This window comes from Protomyctophum bolini, assembly GCF_963924005.1.
Source record: "Protomyctophum bolini genome assembly, chromosome: 6".
Taxonomy (NCBI): domain Eukaryota; kingdom Metazoa; phylum Chordata; class Actinopteri; order Myctophiformes; family Myctophidae; genus Protomyctophum; species Protomyctophum bolini.
In genome coordinates, this window is record NC_137867.1 from 48,970,640 (window position 1) to 48,990,364 (window position 19,725).

The window sequence follows — 19,725 nt, forward strand, 5'->3', positions numbered from 1 at the left end:
AAACACGCTTTTAACATGGAATCTGGAGGAATACAGCGTGTCAGTCTCCTTATCGGCCCCGAGAAACATGTCAACAAACACATAAAGTACATATACTTATAGTTGACGTAAATGTATTTAGTTACTTTCCTCCAGGGCGCCTCTCTCTCTCTGTCTCTCTCTCTCTCTGTGTCTCTCTCCCTGTCTCTCTGTGTCTCTCTCCCTCTCTCTCTCTGTCTCTCTCCCTCTCTCTCTCCAGTACAGAGGACTTCCTGTGTGTCCGGGCTGAATGGTATGCGTATTGAGTGGGTGTCCAAGAGAGCTTTCATCCGGCCTGAGAGAGAGAGAGAGAGAGAGAGAGAGAGAGAGAGAGAGACATAATTAATCCGTTTGAGTCAGAGTAGAGCAGTTGTCCGGCAAGGGGCGATTGAGCAGGGCGGGCGAGGCATTTTTGTTTAACACACAACAGGCACAGGGTGAGAGAGGGACAGACAGACAGACAGACAGGCAGGCGGGCAGGCAGGCAGGCAGACAGACAGACAGGCAGGCAGGCAAGACAGACAGACAGACAGACAGACAGACAGACAGACAGACAGACAGACAGAGCTTTGTATATCTGCTATTTTCAAACGGCCGTAATCTATCTATAGGGTTGAAGTGGTGGTTACTGAATGTACAGTATGGTAATCTACAAAGTAACTACAGTATTACAATATTATAATATATGTATGTACAATTGTGTGAGTGTCCTGTAAGCCTGTGCGGGGCTGGCCCGGGGCATGTTATGATGTAGGACACTTTAACCCATTCTGACCGGGCACCCATTTTGGTGTTGGCATCATGTTATGCTTTAGCTATTGAAAAATAGCAGATCTACAAGCTCATAGCGCGCCACCGAGTGGCGCGATACGAGCTTGTAGGTCTGCTATTTTTTGAAAAATCGAAGAACGACTGACATTTTTTATAATCTGATCTCAGGTCAGAATGGGTTAATCAGACCAGTGTGTGTCCCGTGGAAACCTCGTATGAATCTGATCTCAGGTCGGAATGGGTTAATAAAAACTCTATCTATGAATAATTGTAGTGGAGTAAATGTGCAATAGCTGGGGGACCCCCTGGAACTCCCTCAAGGACCCCAGGGGGTCCACGGACCCCACTTTGGGAACCACTGCAGTACAGTGCTTGGCAACACACACACACACACACACACACAGACTGTTTATTATGAAAGTAGCCTAGTTTCCATGATATTTGAGGGTGTGTGTGTGTGTGTGTGTGTGTACATGCCTGGCTGTGATACTGCCCAGAAGTTCAGACAACATATGGAGCCATCTGCTGGTCAATGTAGGGAAGTGCAGCGTAAACATAGTATAGGATAGATGGATTTCGAGGACTCCCCTTAATTAAAGGGTAAGAACACTTTTTTTTTTTTTTTAGAGGTTTGGGTTGTTTTCTTACCTTATTATTATTATGGGCAAACTGTTCCATTCCATGAGTTATTCCGCTCCGTTGTGTTGTTTATTTTGCCCAAATCTATACCCAGGATGAGCGCTCACGGACGGGTAGGGTTAGTGGGCAGACTCGGTCTCTCTGGAGGTAAAAAATGGGTGAGTCCAAAAATGATCCATAAAGCACCAGGGAGAGCTCCGGACAGACCCCTATACCCACCTTTGAGCACTCTTCGTGGGCATAGAATTGAGAAGAATTACCTCCAGAGAGACCGAGTCTGCCCATTAAACCTACCCGTCTGTGAGCACTCGTCCTGGGCATAGATTTGGGCGAAAAAAACCTGATCTATAAATGAAATCATGAACGCCATGAATCACGATTAACTAACTACAGTTAATTCATGATGAAGTAAGTCATCATGAATGAATGATGAATTGTGATGAAATAATGCTTAACCAATACTTAACTAATGTATTAGTTAATCATTATTTCATTAACCTTATCTGCCTTAACCCATTCTGAACGGGAATCCATTTTGGGGTGTTAGCATCATGTTATGCTTTAGCTATTTTTGAAAATCAAAAGAAAAGATCCAATTCTCCCGACATAATCAATCACATTCAGGATGGAGGTCGGAAACATCAACCCAAAATCACTCCGATAGAAGTATTAACACTTAATTATTATCATCGCGCGGCCTATTCAAGTATTACTCTCCTCTTCTAGTACATTAAAGTACTACTCGTCTGCTAAATGCCTACTCACACCAAATGGACCCACCCATAGCTTAACAGCAATACTATGGGTAATTGAACAAAGAAATAATAACGGCCTAAGACAGTTAGCGGAATGGAATAATTATGTGTATATTTATATTGTATTACATTTTCAATGCCATTTCCAGGTAGGTTGGGAGATTGGGTCTCCAGACACAAGTTTACGTCACAGCTGTTACCAATGATATGAATATATATATATATGAATATGAATATGAATATGAATATATATATATATGAATATGAATATGAATCAATGCAGGCTCTGTTCCATGTAGGCTATGCTATAGCCGCAATTTGCAACTCTAGATTTTTTTTTATAACGGGATGAATCTAGAGTTGCAATACCCTCCATTGACTCCCCACTCATCCCGTTTGGTTTGCGATCTGCTCGTCTTAAACGACGTTAAACTCACCAACATTGCAGCTGTAGTCCAAGCTTGAATTATCCTCTTTCAATCTGCCGAGCTTGTTTTTCATAAAAATCCACCGTAGACATGTTGTTATGAGATACTTTCTGTCGAGACATTCTGTGCAGGTGAATATTCTTTTAAGTGCTGGAGTTTGGAAGCGCTCGTCGTACGTCACTGAACGGCCCTGCGTTCCACCCGCTTCGAATTTGCAACATAATGCAGGAGGCAGCAGCGCGACGCGTTAACAAAAACGAGTGCTTCCAAACTTCCTGCTGCATTTCATTTGGTACCACATTATGTACAGTAAACAGATGTACAGTAAACAGAATGTACAGTGAACAGACCCAGAGAAGCATTAACTGAAGCATAATTCTCTTTTATTTTGGGTGAATTGTGTTTATGGGAAACGTTACGAATGCAGAGATAACATGTTTTTTTTGTCAAAAGGTATGAATGTGTCGGCGGTCCCACCCACCCTTACACATTCCAAAACAAAACAATAATCACTAATATTAACAAACCTTTTACAGTGTCATCTTTATCGCAAAACGCCACCAACCCCAGAAAGCACTGAAGCCAAACATAGAATTCTACAATATCATGTATAATATGGATATAAAAAATAAAATTCTTTACATTTATTATTAAAGATTACAGTTATACTTGAGGTTGAAAATGCCTTTTTTGTTTGTTTTTCTGTTGCTTTTACCCAAAAACAACATTACGAGACACTGCATTATAGGTTTTTACAGCATCACACCTTTAAACTCATAGCTTTGCCAATTATACGCAACCTCGAAGAAAGGCCATAGAAAATTGAATTTTGGCTGAGAGAAGTAAGCGATAAAACTTTATTTTCCCGCTCATTCTAAAATCTGTAAGCAAAACTAGAGATACTGAAATATATTCCAACTTTTAACAAAACTACAATACTGTTTTGGGGGGGATTTCAATTACTGATACCAGAGGGTTGTTTATCTATCATATATATATATATATATATATATATATATATATATATATATATATATATATATATATACATATATGTATATATTTGCCACATAACACACAGCTATGGACTGTCGTTTCCACCAAAGACTTCAGCAAGACAAAATATAACATGCATTTTTTTTTAAAGAGAGAAAACTAAAAAAAAAAACATAATAATTAACAAAACATTCAGTAAGTATTCAGTCTGTTATTTCACTGAAAATAAACTCACACAACAATACTCTCTGTATGCCTTTTGACAGGAGAAGATACTGGGGTCCGGGGACCCCCAGGGGTCCTTGAGGGACTTCCAGGGGGTCCCCACCCAGCTAAATGATAGTTTTGGAACCGAATGGACCCTTATGGGTCTGTAACTCTGAGAGTGTACAGATGGAACCAAATGGACCTGTAAACGCTCTCAGAGTTAAATTATAACATTGATTTTATTACAATATAAATTGGGGGTCCCAGAGATATAAATGCCATTAAATGGGGGGGGGTCTGTAGAACTAATGCATGTCAAACTGAGGGTCCTTGAAATTAACCCATTCTGACCGGGCACCCATTTTGGTGTTAGCATCATGTTATGCTTTACCTATTGAAAAATAGCAGATCTACAAGCTCATATCGCGCCACCGAGTGGCGCGATACGAGCTTGTAGGTCTGCTATTTTTGAAAAATTCGAAGAACGACTGACATTTTTAGAATCTGATCTCAGGTCAGAATGGGTTAATCAGACCAGTGTGTGTCCAGTGGAAACCTCGTATGAATCTGATCTCAGGTCAGAATGGGTTAAAACAGGTTGAGAATCACTGCTAGAGCCCAAGTAATAATTCTTCAAGTTACACACACATGTGGTACAATCGTGCTTCGAGTGTTTATTTAGTTGTTCTCTGATCTCTCGAACCGTCAACTATTGTATTTAGGGCTTTAGGACAACAAAACAAACATTTTTTAGAACCAAATTTGTGTGAACCTCGTTTTAGAAGCAAGACTTAAAACCACCACGATAAGCCGTTTTTAATTATCAACACATTTACTGACCAACCGGAATTTGAACATATTATCTTTCTTTATACCCCTGTAGAAATACTGTGTGTGTGCGTGTGTGTGTGTGTGTGTGTGTGTGTGTGTGCATGAAGCACATTTTGACGTATCCATGGGACTATATCTTGCACCTTAACACCCTTATCCCTAAACTAATTTGCCTTTTTTTTTTACTATTTAAAACAAAAAAACCTTTTAACCCATTCTGGACGATAACCCCTTTTGGCGTTTTAACTAAGCATTATATTATACTTTAGCTATTGAAAAAATAGCAGATCTACAAGCTTTGTAGGTCTGCTATTTTTTCGAAAAATTGTGAAAATGCGGCACAAATCTTTGAATATATATATATATATATTCTTTCAGAAGACTTTTTTTTCAGGCCTAAATGGGTTAAAATAGTTCAAATACTACCTCACAATGGTCTTGATGTAGATTGTCTTTTGAACCATTTTAAAATCTTTGTTGTGTGTAAAGGTTCATTAATTAACCCATTCTGGGTTAAATCTTTGTTGTGTGTAAAGGTTCATTAATTAACCCATTCTGGGTTAAATCTTTGTTGTGTGTAAAGGTTCATTAATTAACCCATTCTAGGGGCGGGAACCACTTTTGGTGTTTAGCGTTATGTTATGATTTAGCTATTGAAAAATAGGTCGACTGACATAGAGAAACATAGCTTTTTCCAGAAAACTGTGGGGATGTAGAAGAACATTTATAGAATCTGATCTCAGGTCAGAATGGAAAACTGTCAGGATGTAGAAGAACATTTATAGAATCTGATCTCAGGTCAGAATGGAAAACTGTCAGGATGTAGGAGAACATTTATAGAATCTGATCTCAGGTCAGAATGGAAAACTGTCAGGATGTAGAAGAACATTTATAGAATCTGATCTCAGGTCAGAATGGAAAACTGTCAGGATGTAGAAGAACATTTATAGAATCTGATCTCAGGTCAGAATGGGTTAAGGGCGATCAAGTCTCCCCCGGTCCAACGAACAGCCTTGTGAAATGGGTGGAAAAGAGGCCCAAAATATGCACCACAATTTACTCATTTTACACTTAAAAGGCCCGTAGTTTACACTTAAAGGCCCGTAGTTTACACTTAAAGGCCCGTAGTTTACACTTAAAGGCCCGTGCTTAACCCATTCTGGGGGCGGGAACCCCTTTTGGTGTTTTAAGAATGATGTTATGCTTTAGCTGCTGAAAAATAGCAGATCTACAAGCTCATAGCGCGGCACTCAGTGCCTGCGCTATGAGCTTGTTGTAGGTCAGCTATTTTTTGGAAAATCGTGAAAATGTGGCGCGAATATTTGAATATATATATTCTTTCAGAGCCAACGTTTTTAACTCAATTCTTTGCTTCTGGGGGTGGGGGGCGCGGGGTTGGGGGTCCCTGGAACAACATTTTCAGAGGGGGTCGGCGGCCAATTACAGATCATTTTTTGGGGGTCCCTTGACATGAAAACCTTGTGAACCACTGACAGAAACCACTGACAGAACCACTGACAGATACATTACGTTTTTCTTAAGACATTTTGTGGAATCTTTTCTCAGGCGTAAAATGGCTTAAGAGTGAGATGCCAGCCCCCCCCCCCCCCCCCACCCCCCCCCCCCCCCCCCCCCCCCCCCCCCCCCCCACCCCCCAAAAAAAAATATAATATTATTACCACAAAAACATACCATTTAAAATACACACATTTTCCATATTCTAATTATGACAAAAAAAATATTATAATAATTCAAGACATCCTCTATATAATAAGCTGCTCATAAATGACGTTTTTTTCTTTTTTTTTTCTCCATCTTTTCTCTTTTATGAAATAGGTTCACAGCCATGGTGACGAAACACAGGGAATATTAAATAATAACCCCGATAAATACAACTCTTCCTCTCCGAGACGTAAATGTCATTATTCATAATAACCTTATATTCATTCATTAACAAATCATATTGTAATATGTGCCACCACTTTCTGTGTCTTTGTTCAATGTTTTGTTTGTAAAGAAGAAGTTAACGAGGAAACCTTCTGCTTTTTACAGACGATATTAGATACCGTACAGCTGTGTTGTTTTCCTCGACTAAAACTTAAGACCTTTTTTCACAGACTAAAACAAAACAACGGATATACGATGACTAAAACTAAGGCTAAACATATTGACAATTTCGTCAACAAATTAAAAACTAGACTAAAATGTTTGGAAGGGACTTAGTGGACAAGAGATCCAGTTTTATTCTATAGGTTTGCATGCTGAAAATAGCAGATCTACAAGCTCACGTGTGAGCTTAATGTAGATCGGCTATTTTCAGCATGCAAAAAATCTGCCATTACGACGACTGCCAAAGCACATTTTTGTCGACTGAATCAACTGTAGATTCAGTAGACTGAAATCGTATGACATTTTGTCGACTAAAAACTGGACTCTAAAAATGTGACTAAAACGAAATGAAAATCATTCAGAAGACTAATGACTAAAACTAAAATAAAAATGTACTGACAAAAACAACAATGCTGTACAAGAATATTAATATATATTTTTTTAAACTGTCAGGATTAGAAGACATTTTTAGAATCTGATCTCAGGTCGAAATGCGTTGGAGGAACCACCGTTCTTCGGTGCGTTAGAATCTGATCTCAGGTCAGAATGGGTTAAAGTGGGGGGTTCAATCCGGGACCCTCTTGGGGGGGTCCCTGGAGGCGGGGTCCCTGTTTTTGGCAGGAAATTTAGATTTTAGTTTTTCAGTCGTAGTCTTCTTGAATAGCTTCCATTTAGTATCAGTCACATTTTAGTCACCCGGGAATGTTCTAGTCTTAGTTTTAGTCGAGTTGAATATCATAAGATTTTAGTCGGCTAAAAATCTACAGTTGATTTAGTCGACTAAAATTTATTTGGGGCGGGGGCCTTGATGCCGGTCGTAATGACAGTTTTTTTTTCTCCACTTTACAACCGAGTGTAAAAGGATCTCTTGTCCACTAAGTCCCCTTCCTAACATTTTACTCTATAATTTTTAATCTGTTCACGACAATTGTGCAATATATTTTAGTCTTAGTTTTAGTCATCACAGCTTAGTTTTCATTTTAGCTCTTATTCAGTTTTTCGCCAGTGGAAAAAAAAAGGTACTCGACGAAACATTTTTTTGGTTTCTTGGTTTTAGTCGACGAAAACAACACTGCCTGGAGGGAGGGGGCTTGGACCCTTACTTACAGGGTCAGTAATATGGGTCACCCATAACCCAGTTATGGGTGGGGGGGGGGGGGGGGGGGTCCTTGAAGTTAAAGATTTGAGAACCACTGTCTTACTGAGGCCCAGGTAGAAGTGAACGTGTGTGTTTGTGTAAATAATGGTAGGGAAAACAGAAGCTAATTTGAACACTTTTACTTGTTTTTTTGGGTACGCAGAGCCTCTTCGTCCTCCTCCGTGAGCGTCTTGTACCTGTGGAAGGAATACAGGGAGAAGTAAAACATTAATAATAATATCACTTTCTAAAACGGGTAGTACCTCCCCCCCCCCAATACTTCATTCTCTCTGATTGGCTGGTTTGCCGTCACGTGACCGGTGTAAATTTAATTCCACCGATAACCCACTCCTTCAGTCACTTTGTATCATTCTGCAGCCTTGTAGCTGAGCCGGGGGAAGGGGAGCGCTTGATTGCTTTACAAACCCAATGCCGTGCGGGCGTCTATAAGCAACGCCCGGCTCATAGGACTGTGAACGTGTGGCTCCAGGCAGCCCCGTAAAGAGACCAAGCGCTATTCTCCCGTCACATAGGCTACTTGCCGAGCACAACAAGGAAGTGTTGTGGCTCTGGCTCGCTCGCTCTGGTGGCGCAAAGCGTGAATTCAATAGTTTTATGAGGTTAATATTGCTATTATGTTTGTAACCGTTTTAGAAAAGCAATAAGCCACTGGAGGCCCGTCAGCTTACCGGGTATTTTACACTGTCTGGGAGGTTAGAAGACCCTCCGCTGCGCATCAACCCGCTAACCTGAGACCTCTCTCGTGGGTTATTGCTTAAACCATTCTGAACGGGAACCCATTTTTGGTGTTAGCGTCATGTTATGCTTTAGCTATTGAAAAACAGCAGATCTACAAGCTCATGGCGCGCCACCGAGTGGCGCGCTACGAGCTTGTAGGTCTGCTATTTTTGAAAAGTCGAAGAACGACTGACATTTTTTAGAATCTGATCTCAGGTCAGAATGGGTTCATCAGACACAGTGTGTGTCCTGCAGTGGAAACCTCGTATGAATCTGATCTCAGGTCAGAAATCTACGAGCTCACCGATGATGTCACGTACCTGCCGTTGTGCTGGGCGCACGGTGATGATGTCACATCGTCACTGGGCGTGGCCGAGTCTTCCCGGTCACTCTCGTAGTGCCGTTCCACCTGGAGGACATGAAGGAGGAGCCATGATGTCATCATGATGTCACTGAGGGGCTTTCACTGTTTGCGAACGCAGTGATTGCGAACGCAGTGAGCACTTACTACCAGTAAGACGCGTTAACACGGGAAGCGAACGCAGCTGTTGTGGCAGTCTGACACACACACACACACACACACAGACCTTTTTTCATTTTTATTTTGCGTGCATGTTTATTTTGTGTGTGTGATACAGCTGCGCCCTCTGGTGGTGGGCGGGTGGTGTAACAGCGGGACAGACAGACATGATCTGCAGGGTCTCATTGGTGGGTTTAGTCTTGTTAATACAGAGTGTTTATTGTACCTTGGAGGGTTTAGTCTCGTTAATACAGAGTGTTTATTGTACCTTGGAGGGTTTAGTCTTGTTAATACAGAGTGTTTATTGTACCTTGGAGGGTTTAGTCTTGTTAATACAGAGTGTTTATTGTACCTTGGAGGGTTTAGTCTTGTTAATACAGAGTGTTTATTGTACCTTGGAGGGTTTAGTCTTGTTAATACAGAGTGTTTATTGTACCTTGGAGGGTTTAGTCTTGTTAATACAGAGTGTTTATTGTACCTTGGAGGGTTTAGTCTTGTTAATACAGAGTGTTTATTGTACCTTGGAGGGTTTAGTCTTGTTAATACAGAGTGTTTATTGTACCTTGGAGGGTTTAGTCTTGTTAATACAGAGTGTTTATTGTACCTTGGAGGGTTTAGTCTCGTTAATACAGAGTGTTTATTGTACCTTGGAGGGTTTAGTCTCGTTAATACAGAGTGTTTATTGTACCTTGGAGGGTTTAGTCTTGTTAATACAGAGTGTTTATTGTACCTTGGAGGGTTTAGTCTTGTTAATACAGAGTGTTTATTGTACCTTGGAGGGTTTAGTCTCGTTAATACAGAGTGTTTATTGTACCTTGGAGGGTTTAGTCTTGTTAATACAGAGTGTTTATTGTACCTTGGAGGGTTTAGTCTTGTTAATACAGAGTGTTTATTGTACCTTGGAGGGTTTAGTCTCGTTAATACAGAGTGTTTATTGTACCTTGGAGGGTTTAGTCTTGTTAATACAGAGTGTTTATTGTACCTTGGAGGGTTTAGTCTTGTTAATACAGAGTGTTTATTGTACCTTGGAGGGTTTAGTCTCATTAATACAGAGTGTTTATTGTACCTTGGAGGGTTTAGTCTTGTTAATATAGAGTGTTTATTGTACCTTGGAGGGTTTAGTCTCATTAATACAGAGTGTTTATTGTACCTTGGAGGGTTTAGTCTTGTTAATACAGAGTGTTTATTGTACCTTGGTGGGTTTAGTCTTGTTAATACAGAGTGTTTATTGTACCTTGGAGGGTTTAGTCTTGTTAATACAGAGTGTTTATTGTACCTTGGAGGGTTTAGTCTTGTTAATACAGAGTGTTTATTGTACCTTGGTGGGTTTAGTCTTGTTAATACAGAGTGTTTATTGTACCTTGGAGGGTTTAGTCTTGTTAATACAGAGTGTTTATTGTACCTTGGAGGGTTTAGTCTTGTTAATACAGAGTGTTTATTGTACCTTGGAGGGTTTAGTCTCGTTAATACAGAGTGTTTATTGTACCTTGGAGGGTTTAGTCTTGTTAATACAGAGTGTTTATTGTACCTTGGTGGGTTTAGTCTTGTTAATACAGAGTGTTTATTGTACCTTGGAGGGTTTAGTCTTGTTAATACAGAGTGTTTATTGTACCTTGGAGGGTTTAGTCTCGTTAATACAGAGTGTTTATTGTACCTTGGAGGGTTTAGTCTCGTTAATACAGAGTGTTTATTGTACCTTGGAGGGTTTAGTCTTGTTAATACAGAGTGTTTATTGTACCTTGGAGGGTTTAGTCTCGTTAATACAGAGTGTTTATTGTACCTTGGAGGGTTTAGTCTCATTAATACAGAGTGTTTATTGTACCTTGGAGGGTTTAGTCTCGTTAATACAGAGTGTTTATTGTACCTTGGAGGGTTTAGTCTCGTTAATACAGAGTGTTTATTGTACCTTGGAGGGTTTAGTCTCATTAATACAGAGTGTTTATTGTACCTTGGAGGGTTTAGTCTTGTTAATACAGAGTGTTTATTGTACCTTGGAGGGTTTAGTCTCGTTAATACAGAGTGTTTATTGTACCTTGGAGGGTTTAGTCTTGTTAATACAGAGTGTTTATTGTACCTTGGAGGGTTTAGTCTTGTTAATACAGAGTGTTTATTGTACCTTGGAGGGTTTAGTCTTGTTAATACAGAGTGTTTATTGTACCTTGGAGGGTTTAGTCTTGTTAATACAGAGTGTTTATTGTACCTTGGAGGGTTTAGTCTCGTTAATACAGAGTGTTCATTGTACCTTGGAGGGTTTAGTCTCATTAATACAGAGTGTTTATTGTAGCTTGGTGGGTTTAGTCTTGTTAATACAGAGTGTTTATTGTACCTTGGAGGGTTTAGTCTTGTTAATACAGAGTGTTTATTGTACCTTGGAGGGTTTAGTCTCGTTAATACAGAGTGTTTATTGTACCTTGGAGGGTTTAGTCTTGTTAATACAGAGTGTTTATTGTACCTTGGAGGGTTTAGTCTCATTAATACAGAGTGTTTATTGTACCTTGGAGGGTTTAGTCTCATTAATACAGAGTGTTTATTGTACCTTGGAGGGTTTAGTCTCATTAATACAGAGTGTTTATTGTACCTTGGAGGGTTTAGTCTCATTAATACAGAGTGTTTATTGTACCTTGGAGGGTTTAGTCTTGTTAATACAGAGTGTTTATTGTACCTTGGAGGGTTTAGTCTCATTAATACAGAGTGTTTATTGTACCTTGGAGGGTTTAGTCTCATTAATACAGAGTGTTTATTGTACCTTGGAGGGTTTAGTCTCATTAATACAGAGTGTTTATTGTACCTTGGAGGGTTTAGTCTCGTTAATACAGAGTGTTTATTGTACCTTGGAGGGTTTAGTCTCGTTAATACAGAGTGTTTATTGTACCTTGGAGGGTTTAGTCTTGTTAATACAGAGTGTTTATTGTACCTTGGAGGGTTTAGTCTCGTTAATACAGAGTGTTTATTGTACCTTGGAGGGTTTAGTCTCATTAATACAGAGTGTTTATTGTACCTTGGAGGGTTTAGTCTCGTTAATACAGAGTGTTTATTGTACCTTGGAGGGTTTAGTCTCGTTAATACAGAGTGTTTATTGTACCTTGGAGGGTTTAGTCTCGTTAATACAGAGTGTTTATTGTACCTTGGAGGGTTTAGTCTTGTTAATACAGAGTGTTTATTGTACCTTGGAGGGTTTAGTCTCGTTAATACAGAGTGTTTATTGTACCTTGGAGGGTTTAGTCTTGTTAATACAGAGTGTTTATTGTACCTTGGAGGGTTTAGTCTTGTTAATACAGAGTGTTTATTGTACCTTGGAGGGTTTAGTCTCGTTAATACAGAGTGTTTATTGTACCTTGGAGGGTTTAGTCTTGTTAATACAGAGTGTTTATTGTACCTTGGTGGGTTTAGTCTTGTTAATACAGAGTGTTTATTGTACCTTGGAGGGTTTAGTCTTGTTAATACAGAGTGTTTATTGTACCTTGGAGGGTTTAGTCTCGTTAATACAGAGTGTTTATTGTACCTTGGAGGGTTTAGTCTTGTTAATACAGAGTGTTTATTGTACCTTGGAGGGTTTAGTCTCGTTAATACAGAGTGTTTATTGTACCTTGGAGGGTTTAGTCTCGTTAATACAGAGTGTTTATTGTACCTTGGAGGGTTTAGTCTTGTTAATACAGAGTGTTTATTGTACCTTGGAGGGTTTAGTCTTGTTAATACAGAGTGTTTATTGTACCTTGGAGGGTTTAGTCTTGTTAATACAGAGTGTTTATTGTACCTTGGAGGGTTTAGTCTCGTTAATACAGAGTGTTTATTGTACCTTGGAGGGTTTAGTCTTGTTAATACAGAGTGTTTATTGTACCTTGGAGGGTTTAGTCTTGTTAATACAGAGTGTTTATTGTACCTTGGAGGGTTTAGTCTCGTTAATACAGAGTGTTTATTGTACCTTGGAGGGTTTAGTCTCGTTAATACAGAGTGTTTATTGTACCTTGGAGGGTTTAGTCTCATTAATACAGAGTGTTTATTGTACCTTGGTGGGTTTAGTCTTGTTAATACAGAGTGTTTATTGTACCTTGGAGGGTTTAGTCTTGTTAATACAGAGTGTTTATTGTACCTTGGAGGGTTTAGTCTTGTTAATACAGAGTGTTTATTGTACCTTGGAGGGTTTAGTCTTGTTAATACAGAGTGTTTATTGTACCTTGGAGGGTTTAGTCTCGTTAATACAGAGTGTTTATTGTACCTTGGAGGGTTTAGTCTTGTTAATACAGAGTGTTTATTGTACCTTGGAGGGTTTAGTCTTGTTAATACAGAGTGTTTATTGTACCTTGGAGGGTTTAGTCTCGTTAATACAGAGTGTTTATTGTACCTTGGAGGGTTTAGTCTCGTTAATACAGAGTGTTTATTGTACCTTGGAGGGTTTAGTCTCGTTAATACAGAGTGTTTATTGTACCTTGGTGGGTTTAGTCTTGTTAATACAGAGTGTTTATTGTACCTTGGAGGGTTTAGTCTTGTTAATACAGAGTGTTTATTGTACCTTGGAGGGTTTAGTCTCGTTAATACAGAGTGTTTATTGTACCTTGGAGGGTTTAGTCTCGTTAATACAGAGTGTTTATTGTACCTTGGAGGGTTTAGTCTCGTTAATACAGAGTGTTTATTGTACCTTGGAGGGTTTAGTCTTGTTAATACAGAGTGTTTATTGTACCTTGGAGGGTTTAGTCTTGTTAATACAGAGTGTTTATTGTACCTTGGAGGGTTTAGTCTTGTTAATACAGAGTGTTTATTGTACCTTGGAGGGTTTAGTCTTGTTAATACAGAGTGTTTATTGTACCTTGGAGGGTTTAGTCTCGTTAATACAGAGTGTTTATTGTACCTTGGAGGGTTTAGTCTTGTTAATACAGAGTGTTTATTGTACCTTGGAGGGTTTAGTCTTGTTAATACAGAGTGTTTATTGTACCTTGGAGGGTTTAGTCTCGTTAATACAGAGTGTTTATTGTACCTTGGAGGGTTTAGTCTCGTTAATACAGAGTGTTTATTGTACCTTGGAGGGTTTAGTCTCGTTAATACAGAGTGTTTATTGTACCTTGGAGGGTTTAGTCTCGTTAATACAGAGTGTTTATTGTACCTTGGAGGGTTTAGTCTTGTTAATACAGAGTGTTTATTGTACCTTGGAGGGTTTAGTCTCGTTAATACAGAGTGTTTATTGTACCTTGGAGGGTTTAGTCTCATTAATACAGAGTTTTTATTGTACCTTGGAGGGTTTAGTCTCGTTAATACAGAGTGTTTATTGTACCTTGGAGGGTTTAGTCTCGTTAATACAGAGTGTTTATTGTACCTTGGAGGGTTTAGTCTCATTAATACAGAGTGTTTATTGTACCTTGGAGGGTTTAGTCTCGTTAATACAGAGTGTTTATTGTACCTTGGTGGGTTTAGTCTTGTTAATACAGAGTGTTTATTGTACCTTGGAGGGTTTAGTCTTGTTAATACAGAGTGTTTATTGTACCTTGGAGGGTTTAGTCTTGTTAATACAGAGTGTTTATTGTACCTTGGAGGGTTTAGTCTTGTTAATACAGAGTGTTTATTGTACCTTGGAGGGTTTAGTCTCGTTAATACAGAGTGTTTATTGTACCTTGGAGGGTTTAGTCTCGTTAATACAGAGTGTTTAGTCTTGTTAATACAGAGTGTTTATTGTACCTTGGAGGGTTTAGTCTTGTTAATACAGAGTGTTTATTGTACCTTGGAGGGTTTAGTCTTGTTAATACAGAGTGTTTATTGTACCTTGGAGGGTTTAGTCTCGTTAATACAGAGTGTTTATTGTACCTTGGAGGGTTTAGTCTCGTTAATACAGAGTGTTTATTGTACCTTGGAGGGTTTAGTCTTGTTAATACAGAGTGTTTATTGTACCTTGGAGGGTTTAGTCTTGTTAATACAGAGTGTTTATTGTACCTTGGAGGGTTTAGTCTTGTTAATACAGAGTGTTTATTGTACCTTGGAGGGTTTAGTCTCGTTAATACAGAGTGTTTATTGTACCTTGGAGGGTTTAGTCTTGTTAATACAGAGTGTTTATTGTACCTTGGAGGGTTTAGTCTTGTTAATACAGAGTGTTTATTGTACCTTGGAGGGTTTAGTCTCGTTAATACAGAGTGTTTATTGTACCTTGGAGGGTTTAGTCTCGTTAATACAGAGTGTTTATTGTACCTTGGAGGGTTTAGTCTTGTTAATACAGAGTGTTTATTGTACCTTGGAGGGTTTAGTCTTGTTAATACAGAGTGTTTATTGTACCTTGGAGGGTTTAGTCTCGTTAATACAGAGTGTTTATTGTACCTTGGAGGGTTTAGTCTCGTTAATACAGAGTGTTTATTGTACCTTGGAGGGTTTAGTCTCGTTAATACAGAGTGTTTATTGTACCTTGGAGGGTTTAGTCTTGTTAATACAGAGTGTTTATTGTACCTTGGAGGGTTTAGTCTTGTTAATACAGAGTGTTTATTGTACCTTGGAGGGTTTAGTCTCGTTAATACAGAGTGTTTATTGTACCTTGGAGGGTTTAGTCTTGTTAATACAGAGTGTTTATTGTACCTTGGAGGGTTTAGTCTTGTTAATACAGAGTGTTTATTGTACCTTGGAGGGTTTAGTCTCGTTAATACAGAGTGTTTATTGTACCTTGGAGGGTTTAGTCTTGTTAATACAGAGTGTTTATTGTACCTTGGAGGGTTTAGTCTTGTTAATACAGAGTGTTTATTGTACCTTGGAGGGTTTAGTCTCATTAATACAGAGTGTTTATTGTACCTTGGAGGGTTTAGTCTTGTTAATATAGAGTGTTTATTGTACCTTGGAGGGTTTAGTCTCATTAATACAGAGTGTTTATTGTACCTTGGAGGGTTTAGTCTTGTTAATACAGAGTGTTTATTGTACCTTGGTGGGTTTAGTCTTGTTAATACAGAGTGTTTATTGTACCTTGGAGGGTTTAGTCTTGTTAATACAGAGTGTTTATTGTACCTTGGAGGGTTTAGTCTTGTTAATACAGAGTGTTTATTGTACCTTGGTGGGTTTAGTCTTGTTAATACAGAGTGTTTATTGTACCTTGGAGGGTTTAGTCTTGTTAATACAGAGTGTTTATTGTACCTTGGAGGGTTTAGTCTTGTTAATACAGAGTGTTTATTGTACCTTGGAGGGTTTAGTCTCGTTAATACAGAGTGTTTATTGTACCTTGGAGGGTTTAGTCTTGTTAATACAGAGTGTTTATTGTACCTTGGTGGGTTTAGTCTTGTTAATACAGAGTGTTTATTGTACCTTGGAGGGTTTAGTCTTGTTAATACAGAGTGTTTATTGTACCTTGGAGGGTTTAGTCTCGTTAATACAGAGTGTTTATTGTACCTTGGAGGGTTTAGTCTCGTTAATACAGAGTGTTTATTGTACCTTGGAGGGTTTAGTCTTGTTAATACAGAGTGTTTATTGTACCTTGGAGGGTTTAGTCTCGTTAATACAGAGTGTTTATTGTACCTTGGAGGGTTTAGTCTCATTAATACAGAGTGTTTATTGTACCTTGGAGGGTTTAGTCTCGTTAATACAGAGTGTTTATTGTACCTTGGAGGGTTTAGTCTCGTTAATACAGAGTGTTTATTGTACCTTGGAGGGTTTAGTCTCATTAATACAGAGTGTTTATTGTACCTTGGAGGGTTTAGTCTTGTTAATACAGAGTGTTTATTGTACCTTGGAGGGTTTAGTCTCGTTAATACAGAGTGTTTATTGTACCTTGGAGGGTTTAGTCTTGTTAATACAGAGTGTTTATTGTACCTTGGAGGGTTTAGTCTTGTTAATACAGAGTGTTTATTGTACCTTGGAGGGTTTAGTCTTGTTAATACAGAGTGTTTATTGTACCTTGGAGGGTTTAGTCTTGTTAATACAGAGTGTTTATTGTACCTTGGAGGGTTTAGTCTCGTTAATACAGAGTGTTCATTGTACCTTGGAGGGTTTAGTCTCATTAATACAGAGTGTTTATTGTAGCTTGGTGGGTTTAGTCTTGTTAATACAGAGTGTTTATTGTACCTTGGAGGGTTTAGTCTTGTTAATACAGAGTGTTTATTGTACCTTGGAGGGTTTAGTCTCGTTAATACAGAGTGTTTATTGTACCTTGGAGGGTTTAGTCTTGTTAATACAGAGTGTTTATTGTACCTTGGAGGGTTTAGTCTCATTAATACAGAGTGTTTATTGTACCTTGGAGGGTTTAGTCTCATTAATACAGAGTGTTTATTGTACCTTGGAGGGTTTAGTCTCATTAATACAGAGTGTTTATTGTACCTTGGAGGGTTTAGTCTCATTAATACAGAGTGTTTATTGTACCTTGGAGGGTTTAGTCTTGTTAATACAGAGTGTTTATTGTACCTTGGAGGGTTTAGTCTCATTAATACAGAGTGTTTATTGTACCTTGGAGGGTTTAGTCTCATTAATACAGAGTGTTTATTGTACCTTGGAGGGTTTAGTCTCATTAATACAGAGTGTTTATTGTACCTTGGAGGGTTTAGTCTCGTTAATACAGAGTGTTTATTGTACCTTGGAGGGTTTAGTCTCGTTAATACAGAGTGTTTATTGTACCTTGGAGGGTTTAGTCTTGTTAATACAGAGTGTTTATTGTACCTTGGAGGGTTTAGTCTCGTTAATACAGAGTGTTTATTGTACCTTGGAGGGTTTAGTCTCATTAATACAGAGTGTTTATTGTACCTTGGAGGGTTTAGTCTCGTTAATACAGAGTGTTTATTGTACCTTGGAGGGTTTAGTCTCGTTAATACAGAGTGTTTATTGTACCTTGGAGGGTTTAGTCTCGTTAATACAGAGTGTTTATTGTACCTTGGAGGGTTTAGTCTTGTTAATACAGAGTGTTTATTGTACCTTGGAGGGTTTAGTCTCGTTAATACAGAGTGTTTATTGTACCTTGGAGGGTTTAGTCTTGTTAATACAGAGTGTTTATTGTACCTTGGAGGGTTTAGTCTTGTTAATACAGAGTGTTTATTGTACCTTGGAGGGTTTAGTCTCGTTAATACAGAGTGTTTATTGTACCTTGGAGGGTTTAGTCTTGTTAATACAGAGTGTTTATTGTACCTTGGTGGGTTTAGTCTTGTTAATACAGAGTGTTTATTGTACCTTGGAGGGTTTAGTCTTGTTAATACAGAGTGTTTATTGTACCTTGGAGGGTTTAGTCTCGTTAATACAGAGTGTTTATTGTACCTTGGAGGGTTTAGTCTTGTTAATACAGAGTGTTTATTGTACCTTGGAGGGTTTAGTCTCGTTAATACAGAGTGTTTATTGTACCTTGGAGGGTTTAGTCTCGTTAATACAGAGTGTTTATTGTACCTTGGAGGGTTTAGTCTTGTTAATACAGAGTGTTTATTGTACCTTGGAGGGTTTAGTCTTGTTAATACAGAGTGTTTATTGTACCTTGGAGGGTTTAGTCTTGTTAATACAGAGTGTTTATTGTACCTTGGAGGGTTTAGTCTCGTTAATACAGAGTGTTTATTGTACCTTGGAGGGTTTAGTCTTGTTAATACAGAGTGTTTATTGTACCTTGGAGGGTTTAGTCTTGTTAATACAGAGTGTTTATTGTACCTTGGAGGGTTTAGTCTCGTTAATACAGAGTGTTTATTGTACCTTGGAGGGTTTAGTCTCGTTAATACAGAGTGTTTATTGTACCTTGGAGGGTTTAGTCTCATTAATACAGAGTGTTTATTGTACCTTGGTGGGTTTAGTCTTGTTAATACAGAGTGTTTATTGTACCTTGGAGGGTTTAGTCTTGTTAATACAGAGTGTTTATTGTACCTTGGAGGGTTTAGTCTTGTTAATACAGAGTGTTTATTGTACCTTGGAGGGTTTAGTCTTGTTAATACAGAGTGTTTATTGTACCTTGGAGGGTTTAGTCTCGTTAATACAGAGTGTTTATTGTACCTTGGAGGGTTTAGTCTTGTTAATACAGAGTGTTTATTGTACCTTGGAGGGTTTAGTCTTGTTAATACAGAGTGTTTATTGTACCTTGGAGGGTTTAGTCTCGTTAATACAGAGTGTTTATTGTACCTTGGAGGGTTTAGTCTCGTTAATACAGAGTGTTTATTGTACCTTGGAGGGTTTAGTCTCGTTAATACAGAGTGTTTATTGTACCTTGGTGGGTTTAGTCTTGTTAATACAGAGTGTTTATTGTACCTTGGAGGGTTTAGTCTTGTTAATACAGAGTGTTTATTGTACCTTGGAGGGTTTAGTCTCGTTAATACAGAGTGTTTATTGTACCTTGGAGGGTTTAGTCTCGTTAATACAGAGTGTTTATTGTACCTTGGAGGGTTTAGTCTCGTTAATACAGAGTGTTTATTGTACCTTGGAGGGTTTAGTCTTGTTAATACAGAGTGTTTATTGTACCTTGGAGGGTTTAGTCTTGTTAATACAGAGTGTTTATTGTACCTTGGAGGGTTTAGTCTTGTTAATACAGAGTGTTTATTGTACCTTGGAGGGTTTAGTCTTGTTAATACAGAGTGTTTATTGTACCTTGGAGGGTTTAGTCTCGTTAATACAGAGTGTTTATTGTACCTTGGAGGGTTTAGTCTTGTTAATACAGAGTGTTTA

The 19,725-nt window shown here is 38.6% G+C and overlaps 1 protein-coding gene and 1 long non-coding RNA gene across 6 annotated transcripts in view; one reads left to right on the forward strand and one right to left on the reverse strand.

Moving 5' to 3' along the window:
• Window positions 1-2,982: 2,982 nt before the first annotated feature.
• On the forward strand, window positions 2,983-6,252 carry LOC308316635. The gene is made up of 2 exons (XR_013964184.1): window positions 2,983-5,723; window positions 5,766-6,252. It is a non-coding gene; the product is annotated as an uncharacterized lncRNA (long non-coding RNA).
• A 1,777-nt stretch (window positions 6,253-8,029) lies between these two features.
• srek1 (splicing regulatory glutamine/lysine-rich protein 1) overlaps window positions 8,030-19,725 on the reverse strand; it is a 49,966-nt gene continuing 38,270 nt past the window's right edge. For all 5 annotated transcript variants that reach the window (XM_080766255.1, XM_080766258.1, XM_080766257.1 and 2 more), the window contains 2 exons: window positions 8,951-9,039; window positions 8,030-8,089 (listed from right to left, as the gene is read on the reverse strand). In XM_080766255.1, the coding sequence (XP_080622381.1) occupies window positions 8,032-8,089; window positions 8,951-9,039 (147 nt within the window). In that variant the 3' untranslated portion in view covers window positions 8,030-8,031. The remainder of the gene's footprint in view (window positions 8,090-8,950; window positions 9,040-19,725) is intronic.